Source organism: Mya arenaria, chromosome 1 (assembly GCF_026914265.1).
Source record: "Mya arenaria isolate MELC-2E11 chromosome 1, ASM2691426v1".
NCBI classification, from domain to species: domain Eukaryota; kingdom Metazoa; phylum Mollusca; class Bivalvia; order Myida; family Myidae; genus Mya; species Mya arenaria.
In genome coordinates, this window is record NC_069122.1 from 48,267,650 (window position 1) to 48,280,008 (window position 12,359).

General features: G+C 35.7%; 1 protein-coding gene across 1 annotated transcript in view; it reads left to right on the top strand.

Moving 5' to 3' along the window:
- LOC128236875 (solute carrier family 28 member 3-like) overlaps positions 1–8,429 on the top strand; it is a 28,985-nt gene extending 20,556 nt beyond the window's left edge. Inside the window, exons 9-14 of the mRNA XM_052952008.1 lie at positions 1,049–1,179; positions 1,544–1,718; positions 2,522–2,645; positions 3,825–3,967; positions 5,214–5,394; positions 6,428–8,429. Coding sequence (XP_052807968.1) covers positions 1,049–1,179; positions 1,544–1,718; positions 2,522–2,645; positions 3,825–3,967; positions 5,214–5,394; positions 6,428–6,450 — 777 coding nt within the window. The 3' untranslated portion in view covers positions 6,451–8,429. The remainder of the gene's footprint in view (positions 1–1,048; positions 1,180–1,543; positions 1,719–2,521; positions 2,646–3,824; positions 3,968–5,213; positions 5,395–6,427) is intronic.
- Positions 8,430–12,359: the final 3,930 nt, after the last annotated feature.

A 12,359-nucleotide genomic window follows, 5' to 3' on the forward strand; every position in this document is an offset into this window, starting at 1 on the left:
CCCATACAGGTGCCACGTTCATGACAGACACTACCAATAGGCGCCACCCATACAAGTGCCACGTGACACTACCAATAGACGACACCCATACAAGTGCCACGTGACACTACCAATAGGCGCCACCCATACAAGTGCCACGTGACACTACCAATAGGCGCCACCCATACAAGTGCCACGTGACACTACCAATAGACGACACCCATACAGGTGCCACGTTCATGGCTAACACAACCAAAAGGCACCACCCATACAAGTGCCGCGTTCATGACTGACACTACCAATAGACGACACCCATACAGGTGCCACCTTCATGACTGACACTACCAATAGACGACACCCATACAGGTGCCACGTTCATGGCTAACACAACCAAAAGGCGCCACCCATACAAGTGCCGCGTTCATGACTGACACTTCCAATAGGCGCCATCCATACAAGTGCCGCGTTCATGACTGACACTACCAATAGGCGCCACCCATACAGGTGCCACGTTTATGACTGACACTACCAATAGACGCCACCCATACAAGTGCAACGTCCATGACTGACACTACCAATAGACGCCACCCATGCAAGTGCCACGTTCATGACTGACACTACCAATAGACACAACCCATACAGGCGCCACGTTCATGACTGACACTACCAATAGACGACACCCATACAGGTACCACGTCCATGACTGATACTACCAATAGGCGCCACCCATACAAGTGCCACGTTCATGACTGCCACTACCAATAGACGCCACCTATACAAGTACCACGTTCATGACTGCCACTACCAATAGACGCCACCAATACAAGTGCCACGTCCATGGCTGCTACTACCAATAGGCGCCACACATACAGGTGCCACGTCCATGACTGACACTTCCAATAGACGCCACCCATACAAGTGCCACGTTCATGATTGCCACTACCAATATACGCCACCCATACAGGTGCCACGTTCATGACTGACACTACCAAAAGACGCCACCCATACAAGTGCCTCGTTCATATTCGCCTTGTTGTTAGCTTTTGTACGGTATTGTGTTAACTTCTAGGTACCGCCAAACCACTTGTTATCAGCTTCGGTTATGAGCGCTCCAGCAGCTCTGGCCATGGCGAAGTTGTTTTGGCCGGAAACGAAGAAGTCGACGGCAAGGGCGAAAGATGTGTATAACATGCAAAAAGGGTATACTTTTGGATCTCTGAAATATTTAAATTCTAGTGGAATAATTTCACTGTGTAGTATACAAAGTTGATCAAAAATGTTCTTTAGTACGTAGACACAAAATTGCAACTAGGATACAGAACGGTTAATCCTCTTTTAATATAATGTGAACAATTGTCAAAGTTGAAACATACAGTTTCTGGAGTTTTCAAACCATCAGCACGTTATCTCAATAGCATCTACTTTATTTTCTTGTCATAGGTTTGTCATTGTATGTTCATACTAGTTCAGTTTAGGGTAATGTACAAATTAGTTAATTGACAGTGTTCAGTAATTAAGTGTTCAATTCAGTCTCATATTACATAATTGAATGATTCTGTTTCAGCAAAGAACATAACATCATCGAGGCAGCCAGTAACGGTGCATCTATTTCCATCAAACTTATTGCCAACATAGCTGTCAATCTTATCGCTTTCATTGCCATCCTAGACTTCATAAACGCCACCCTCATCTGGTTCGGTCACAGAGTTGATATGTATCAGCCTGAACTCACATTTTCTGTAAGTGGTTGTAAAATATTTGCAAGCTACATTGTCCTCCAATACAATTCAAAAGGCCTTATATACACCTGGCGAGTACCACACAACGTAACGAAAATACAAAAAAGATAGCATGTGCAAGTATGCGCATCCGTTTAAAAGGATGTTCAGGTAGCCCCCAGTTTAACAACACATTTGATTATTTTTACCGCCAGAATACTGGTTTTGCCATATAAAGCACAGTCCGTATTATTCAGAATTATGTAAAGCATTGTCTAGCAGTGAGTTATTGCATAATTGTTAGAATAAACTCATTACAAAGTGCTTTGTATACTTTTAAAGATAAGTTGTAAATGCTGCAAGTAAATCAATACCAGAAAACTCATATCCGTTGCTCAATAACCATACCATACGGGAATTTACCAAGTCACAATATAGAATTACAAAGTCACATGTGCCCAGGCCGGGAATCGAACCTGGGTCGGGTGACCTTTGTGAGAAGCGAGTGCGCTAAACACTGCGCTAACCGGAGAATTGCTGTTTAGTTGATACACATATAATCTTTTTTCTCTTAAATTGCTTGTTTTATATGCAGAAGATCATTTTGTTAAACATAAACAGAAAATGATAGCAATATCAATGATTGACTAATCGGAGCCAACATTATATTAACAACAATTAAGAGTGAAGTAGAATGAATTATATAAACTCCCTGTCAAATACAACTTATTGTTTTTATTAGTAATCACAGCATGGAGTTAATATTGCTGAAGTCGTGTATTTTTGTATTTGTAATACTTCCTGCAATGTAATCTTACTTACAGTTAGTTTGCTCGTACCTATTCTATCCTTTACCATGGATCATGGGGTGCTCAAGGATTGACGTGTTCCGAGTAGCCAGTTTGATAGGCACAAAAACCTTCCTCAACGAGTTCGTGGCTTACGCAGGTAAAGTACGATCTTAAATAGCTGTGTTGGTTAATGAATGTGTCGACGAAAAAGTAAATTCAATAAAACAAGATACTAAAGAGGTATGCGTAGAACAACCTGTACACTATTTCTTTAAACTTACACTTTTAGGCTCGCCTTTATCGCCTTAATCACTTTTCTCGTGCTATCGAACATGTTAGTCTGCACTTGTACAACATACACATATTCGGATGACGTAGTACACAAAAAAGTCCACACGTATAGGTTACATATCACCATTGTCATTTCCTATATAATTCAATGTGAATGATCCTTTTAGAAAGCATTTTAAGGCAGTTATAGCAAATGCAGACTATGATTATCGTAAATTTTCTTAAAGCACAAGCTTTAAATTACATTTTAAGCCAATAAAATGGGGATTTATTTCTCTCCGATTGAAACACAGACTCTAAAAATTGCATAGTCCGCCGTGACAGTTCTTCTTAAATAACCTTTAAGTTTAGGGCAGCAGTAAATGCTTAATTTTCCACTCTAAATGATAAATCAAGCAAGAATAGATACTTAAGGTATACCAATTTTTGGAATAATGACATTTATGATTTTCTGTGTATTTAGCATGATAAACGACTATTACTCATTAAAAAAAGATATTGAACATTTTCCACACAATGGAATCACATACGACGTAATGGTGAGTTGGACTCGAGTACAATTTTGCTCTATTTTGTCACAATATCTATCACTTTAGCATATTTCATGAGACTTGGGTGTTATACAATGCTTTGTACGTAAGATTGAATTATTACTCATGTACAGTTTTGTATAAAGTTCTGAATAATGATGTTTATCTACGCAATGCATATGGGATGGGCATATAAAAGTGTAAAACATTAGTAATTATGAATCTTGCAATTCAGTAATGTTGCAGAATGGGTTGAGACTGAGAAAGGATATGATTATTTTCGTGATTTGGGGGCCATTTGGTTGAGTAACTGTGCAATAAATAAATTGTAGATAAACTGTAACCAATATTCAATAAGCCATAATTGGTACACAAACTTACAAAACCCAAGCCTTATGATTTGTATGAACTATTTTGTATGTTACATATTAAAACATATGAAGGTTTATGTTTAATTTGTATATCATTAGTGTTTATGTTTGTGTTCAAACTGTTATTTTTCATATTTTTTTCAGAACTGAGTGTCTTTATTTCAAACAAGAATATTTTTGACGAGTACATGGCGCTGAGTAATGGCACTGGTACCATTCAAGAAATCGCTGATTCAGACGACATTTTACTGGGAAACGGGACCCTCCTTGCTAGGGGAATGTTAACTGTACGTCTTTTCTAGAAACATGTCAATATTGTTAGTTTTAATTTCACGATATCATTTGACGTAATATGGACGGTTTGGCATATCTCGCGGTCTTTTAAATTCGCGAAGCAATATTTCATTTTAAGAAAGCAGCAGAAAAACTGAATATCACGCAAAGTTTAAAATACTCGACCTGGGCCCCATATCGCAAAAATACTCGAATAAGTCGAATCTCAATGTCATACTTAACTCGTTTTCAACATTAACAAGTTACTAAATATTGTATTTGCTCTTTAAACCTTTAGAAAAGCGCATTCACTCATATAATATGTTGATTAGAAGAAAAAGAAGAAGGGTTCTTTCAACACACTCTATGAAATAATATGTTGTTGATTTTTAAATAGTGAAAAGGCAAGAATTATTATCATACTATGCTTTATGTGGTGAAATAGGTTGAGATTGAGATTTCACTTGACTATCTTGGTGATATTGGGATTTACGAATGCGAACATTAGATTCGTGTGAAATGAAAATAATGTATAATAAGTATTCATACTAATTTAATTTTCCAATTGCTTCCTATACGTTTGTATTAATGTAAACATCAAGAACTCTTTCTTAATTATGTCTTAAAAACGCACAAATCTATAGGGCATAGACGAAATTATATTTTAGTTTCATAGTCTAAGCCCCTTTTGACAACGACGAATCTGGCCAGTTCAGTATTGTCAGATATGTGTAGGCAATGTCCTTAAAATATTTTCAACTTTGGAAAACATAAGGCAAGCATGGATGCCGTCTGCGTTGTTCATCAGAAGTTCTCGTTTCTCTTTCCATAACTGTACATTTTGACAATAATTTATTTGTTCAAGAATAGCCGTGGTTAAACGCATGAACGTATATGGGAATTTGAGTTGATTAAAAAAAATAGGGTCCTGATGGTTTACAGAGATTGGGACCCCAAGAACCTTTTTGATGCCTCCTCTCTAAGGAAATTGTTATTGTATAGGTGGACTTAATAAAAAAACAAAATCGCTTATAGGCCCTTTTATTACATTGATAATACTTCCCCTATAACAAAACACATTGCAATGGTTAACATCATACGTAAAACAAGGTGAAGGTGTTGAAAAAATATCATGCACTCTTTGCATAATAGCATCAGTGTGGGAATATAAAAATGTTATAAATATTTACCAATTAAGTTCTTGCTTACCACAATTACATATCTCATAATGAAACGCCCATAAATTATATGTTATTGCAGGAACGCTCAACAGTCATAGCGACATACGCGCTTTGTGGATTTTCTAACCTTGCCTCGATGGGTATCATGATTGGAGCATTGGGGGCTATGGCTCCATCCAGAAAGGCAGATATCACCAAGGTGGTGGTTAGGGCTATGATTGCTGGAAATGTGGCCTGCTTCATGACGGCTTGTATTGCAGGTAAACGTTTTGTTCTTGCTGCTGTTGTTGAAAAATACAGCTGATTGTATTATCATGTGACTTCATATTTTCCCAAAGAGAAATACTAAGCCATGCACGGAATACTTACTGACTTATATTACAATACAAATAACGACGAGCATATGAAGACAGTTCCCATTTTGTATACAGGAGGGACTTCATTACTCGTCAGGCAAAATATTGCTTCCAAACTGACTAAAACAATACACCCATTTTACATTTACATAAAATTATATAATGTAAACGTTTTCGTTCCGACTTGGTCCAATTATATTTCATTGGTTAAATGGTTTGGTTGAGCTTACGGAAGGAAGGTAGAAAATGTTCCTGTGCGACGTTTTTTTCAAGAGCAACCCACATATAAACAATAAGGTCGCTCTGCTGTGTCAAACTATTTTGTCATACACTGTCTGTAGTAGTACACTATTCGCTACGGAGACGAACACAAAATGAAAATCAATTCAAATACCGGCGAGATACTTGTTATGTTATTGTACGCTCTCGGTGTAAAGCGGTGTATGCTGGCCGATCAACTGGTTGAGGTTATAAGGCAACCGAGTTAACTGAGTCATATGAAATATTAATATGAAAAGCTACAGAAACAAGCTCAGTAGCCAAAAGTTTAAACATAAATCCCGTTTAATGGCACAGGGTAAACGCCAAAGACATAGAACACACAAAAACAAATAACCACAAACAAGAAACACGCCACACGCTTGGGTCAACCCAGCAGTATTTTCATTATATCAAAATATATAGAAATATATATATAAACACATGCCATCATAAATACATGATTGTGAAAACGTATCGCCTTTTGATCAGTCGCCAACGTATTCATTGCAAGTTTTCAAAATCATTTGGTGGAGGTTTTTCAATTAATTCACATATGCTGATATTTATTAACAAATCATAATCCGACTATTGGTCAATTGTCATCTGCCTGTGAACATATACAACTGGACTGATCCTATGTCACAACGTTTGATTTACGTTTTCACTTCTCTTTCAGGTCTTCTGTACGAGGGAATTTAAACAAAAAACACACACCTCCTTCAAGGAATCCGACCCACTAATTAGCTAATTTTGTGATAACTTCATTAACTACAATTATATTTTATAAAACATTAGTTTTAAATGTCGATGCCTACTGAATCCATATTATTTGGTTATCATTTGGAAGGTTTCTGCTTGCTCATTACTAATATGTTAAATAAGTTAACCATACAAATAGTTGAACAATAGATTGTTTATTTGCTTTTTATTTTAACAAAAATCTGACGTAACATTTATCTATATTGCAATCTTTGAAGGCCGATATTTTTTATTTGTTATTGTGTTTGTTATTGTATTCTTTTTTATCAATAGTTTTTCACCTAAATATTAACTTTTTTCTGCACAAAACACCCTTTCAAATGATGCAAACTTTTTATGGGTTCACCAGGCATCCAGGATTCAGATGTGTGGATCAAATACTGCGATAACCAACCAGGAAGGTGTCTCTACTTTATAGGGCTAAGAACCTATCCTAGTAAGAAACTCATATGAACAATTCAAACAAGGATGACAAAATGAATATTCTGCCTGTGAAGAAATGACACATAAACGCCAGGCCACGTCCAACTCGAGCTGCTCACGATTTATCTCAAACTTAAATTATATTAAAATATGTACTGACGGGACATTGCTCCTGAGCAACCATGAAGCTAAAATGATGATATAGTGTATACAATGTATATATGATAATAACATATCAAGTAAGGCTTTAATACCTGTTTTTTTTATCAAATTAAGAAACGCTTTATAACTCTGTCCAAGATTATCTGAATTTCATTGCTCACAATTTCATATTACATTTTACCTAACCTTTTTATGCGATGCATTTTTTTTAAATTTTAACGCATATGGTTTTATTACATTTATAATTGAACATATATGTACATAGTTAAGTTTATATTTTATTCTTTACATAGGTTTATATTTTGCATGAATGTTGAAACTTTAGCCGGTATAACTTTAAAATTTTAGAATCCACATGTTTAAAAACACAATAATGTGATAGGTTGATGCACGGTGGCCCTGTTTTATTTAGGTATGATTTAAACAGTGTAATAAGTAGATGAATTATACCCTCTAGAATACTGCAAACCCCCTGTTTTGACCTCGAAAAAGTGAAAACTCGGCCATTTTGCTTCCAATTTCATTTCAAATAAAAACAAACTACGTAGTGCTGTAACGTTATTGTAATGTAGTGTCGGTTATTCATAGTAGTAATAAGTAAGCAATACTCGTTCAAATGATACCAAAATAATACATTGAGTTCACCGCGCATCAACATTTAACACTATGGCAAATGCTCATTGAAATGACAATATCATTTGAATAGCGGATATCTTCCCTTAGTCCCTTATAACAGAATCGAGCTAAGCTCTCTACTGTTGTTTTCGTAGTAATTGTTTTTTGTTTTCTTTTGAGTTTGAGCCATTTTAGAAAATAATGTTTTATCTTACTTTTTAACCTTGAAAACATCTAGTGGGACTTAACTAACAAGTCCGGCTTAAATACATGTAAAAACTATGATAAAAATATAAAACTAAATTCCAGCTATTTTCGCACGTGGTGTTAAAGATCATATCTGCTCCTCAATGGAGACCACCGCGTATGAGGTGGCTATGTCAATGCTAATAACAAAACTTAAACCTCTAAATCACGATGAAGATGTTCTTCCTAATCGAGTCTTTCTTTGTTTATACAATTCAAGGTTACCTCATAGGTTTCTTTATCAGTCATGGAAATTGCACTAGCATTAAACGGTTTTATCCCCCCTTGAACAGATACTTCAGCCCTATGGCTTACCAATGTGTTCGCTAGAAAAAAATGTTGTCTATATATTTGAACACGCATTTATTTTTACACGCATAATGATATACATGGATTATATTAATTTTTGTAATGTACATCAATTGTTTGTGTACTGTATGGTTCATTATTTACATATAAAATGTATTTTTATATCTTGGTTTTTGTTATATCTTTGTTATAAAATAACTACATTAAAGAATCAACAAACGAAAACATAATCCCGATAGTAATCGTGCTGTAACTCTTTCATCAGTGAAATATAAGTTGTATGATATAGAGGATATTTGTTTATTTAAGTGTAAGATCGTATTTTATTTCACGAGTGTCATAGAAAAACATATTTTCACGAGTGGCGATCTTACACTGAAATAAACAAATTTTCTGTTTCTTTTATGCTTATTTTCGGAGTTTTATTTGTTTTTTTATTTATTTCTGAATTACCCCCTTTTTGAAAAGGGAGGGCTTAACGCCGCTACCCGTGGGGCGCCCCTCATGCATAATTATAGCTGTCAACTTTTCTACTTTCGGTTTGCTGAGAAATAGTTCTCTGCTATTCATTCTTATAGCTTAATATTCGCTCGTTTTTTATTGCAAAGCTTTATGAACAGTAAAAAATGAAGTATTATTAGTGCACAAATGTTCCAAAAAATAATGAAAGCACTTTTTATTTTGACCAAATTACTACGCCGCTATTTATAGAATGAAAATTTGGAAGGTCAAATGTGTTAGCAAACAAATGTGGATACTCATTGGATTTTAACCATTCTTCTTAGTTTGAGACTGCATATACGCGTGTTTTTATAGTAAGTTAATATTCAGTCATCTTACTGTCAGAGACCAGTCTGTTTCGCTTTAAAATGTTTGTTTTCCAGAAGAGTAAATGCCACGCTAGTTTGTTGACACATTTTGAGATGTGGGTGGGGTAAAACATATCGGATCTATCTGTAAATTGTTGTGTGAATTCTCCAGGAAGCTCATTTTACGTACTACAACGGTTAACAGTTCAAAATACATTTGAACGATGATATAAAATTTTATTTATGTTCGAACAGTTGTTTTTGTCTGTAATTTGTTTGGAATGAAAGCAAATGTTCGAACATTCAGCTCCAAAGATCAGTAAAATGTTTGATAAACGGGATAACCGGTAATAAACGGTACAGTAAGTTGTTAATTTCCAATTATATATTTATTTAAATTATAAAATATTTCTTTATTTTTTTTAAACATTTTTTGACATAATTTACTGAAGTCCAGTGTTCTGTTTTGACCAAGGCAAGTACATGTAACAACAAAGGATTTTAAAAGTAGTTCTGAAAATTGATATTTTCACTCCTTATTTTGCAGTGAAAATATCAAATTGATATTTTCACTGTTGTTATTTCACTGTTAAAACCCCATATTTCATCGTAAAGCATGAAAGAAAACATATTACAACGATCAAATCACATTGTCAAAGTAAAAATTTCCAACACCGGGTTTTGGAGGCTTAATGACCATAAACATTTCTTGAACTTAAAGGGACTAGACACTAGATGATGCGATTGCAAGAAGAAAAGAAAATTGTAAAAGCTTACATAAAAAATTGACATCGTACGACGCATTAAATATTACTAACTCATGTATCACATCGCTTACGACACATGCACGTTTCGCAATTTTAGCGTATTTTTCCAATAAGAAAAAAATAATAGGGTTGTCTACCACAACAAGGCACTCCAAAAGACGGCTATATCCCCCGCCGTTGTTTTTTAGTATATTTTGTTTTACTCGCGACCTGACTGGTACGTTGAATCTGACCAAAATTGTTCACAACCACGGGTTAAGGGTGGGAATATAGGAAATGCAAGTTGTTTGATCGGTAACCTAAATATTCTTGGGTATTTAAACATATTATAAAAGGATATTTGTTTTTCATATTGTGTGTAGTGTAGGTAAGATCAATGTCAAGGTTATTTTGGTTAAAAACAGGAAGGAAAATGAGTCCTTGATTTATAACATCGATGAAATAGCAAGCCTTAAGTATTTTCAACTTTTTGCACATATACTATATGTTGAAGTATTAGATAATACTTGGAAGGGTGCGCTAAGTATCAATTTGTGCAACTTGTTTAACACTTTCAGTTAACATTTATATCTTATCCTCTATTTAGCATTGTCATAATATGGACCCGAAACTTCATGATGGATTACTGGCACAAATTGCAATTGAATCGAGTTTTTGGATCAAATTTAGTTATAGTTGCTAAATGTACATGAAATGTATAAGGTCAATAAATCCAGTAAGAATTGAAATTCCTACACTGCTCTTATGTAAAAAGACCAGACACAAGCATGTGTACTCTGACATTTTAATGTCTCGTGTCACACTTAACCATTGAGGTATGGACCCGGGTCAAGGTCACTGTACATCGTCTCAATAAGGACAACATTTGTACCAAGTAATGTGGTAATCCATCAATACACAAGTACGTTATAGCATGAACACGAGAATGTGTACTCTCACCTTTAAATGTCTCGTGTGACCTTATCCTTTGAGGTATGGACCCGGGTAAAGGTCACTGCACAATGTCTCAATAACGACAACATTTGTACCAAGTAATATGGTAATTCATCAATGCATAATTAAGTTATAGTGCGGACACGAGCATGTGAATTCTGACATTCAAATGTCTCGTGTGACCTTGACCTTTGAGGTATAGACCCAGGTGAAGGTCACTGCACATCGTCGCAATGAGGACAACATTTGTACCAAGTAATATGGTAATCCATCAATGCGTAAGTAAGTTATAGTCCGGACACGAAATGTAACAGCCAGACGAACGGACGGGCGGACGGACGGACGGACTCACAGACGGACGAAGTGCATTCCTATAATTTCCTCCCTACTCCGTGGCGGGAGATTAAAAATCCAAATGAATTTAATAGAGTCAGTACATACATCTGTACTAATCATGTAATTTTCACATGTTAAATATACAAACTATAAATTGGAAAACCATTATGCACTAATTAACTCACCTGAGACAGCGACAAAATATTCGTTTAATGATGTATAATCGACTTCATACTAACTCGTATAGACAATTATGCCTGGTCTTGTGAAAAATAATGTATTTGCCAAAATCGGGACCATCTTGTGTCTAGCCCCTTTAAGAGTAAGCATAATTCACGCCCGAGATTTTGACTCGAACTTGTACGTTCGTTCTGTATACTCGAAAGGTACTTGAGGTCGTGTGGCTAGTTTGGCTCTTGTATAAATTATTATTTCAGTGCAAATAAGACACTACAAAAAGTATCTTTTTAAGATATGTATTCGAAATAGCCGGCCGTGTAACACATCATGGCAAATGTTAACTGTAGTTCAAAGTCTAACAAGGAGTGCCAAGGAGGGAAGACGTCCCCGGTTTTGTTTGCCTTTTGCATACTACATGTTATTCAAATATCATTTTGCAGAAGGCTGGTGTAAGTCTGGAACTCTTGGTGTCGGTATCGTTATGTGTTTAACGTTATTTTAGCCTATGCACTATTGTTATAAATGCGCCTTGTAATATATGAATTAAGCTCGCTACTTGCAAATTTTTGTTTTAACGCTTTCGCCAGTCTGCTGTCCTATTGTAGCAATTCTGGCGCTGACCAAAGCACACATTCTGGTTTCCCAGTTTTGCTGGAATCTAAAATTAAACTTTTGATTGGTTACAAGCAGGTTAGCATACTTGCCAGCATCCAATCAGTATACTGTGTCAAATACATATGGCAAGTTATTTTAAATTGCCACTAAACATACATACCACCCATACTTGACAACCTACACTCTCATGTCCATATGTTCGGCATTCCATTGTAAATAAATATTAAGTGTATCTTTCTCTTTAGAGGTAGGGATATGGGTCTTGCACGCAACACGTCGTCTTGGTATGTCGAACATAAGTGGTAAGTTAATTTAAAATCTTTCTACAAGAAGAAGTTACAGCCCGGACACGACAACCTTTACTCTATGTCCTTATATGCAGCATTCCATTGTTAATAAATATCTAAGTGTGACTTGACCTTAGAGGTATGGACTCGGGTCTTGCACGCGACAC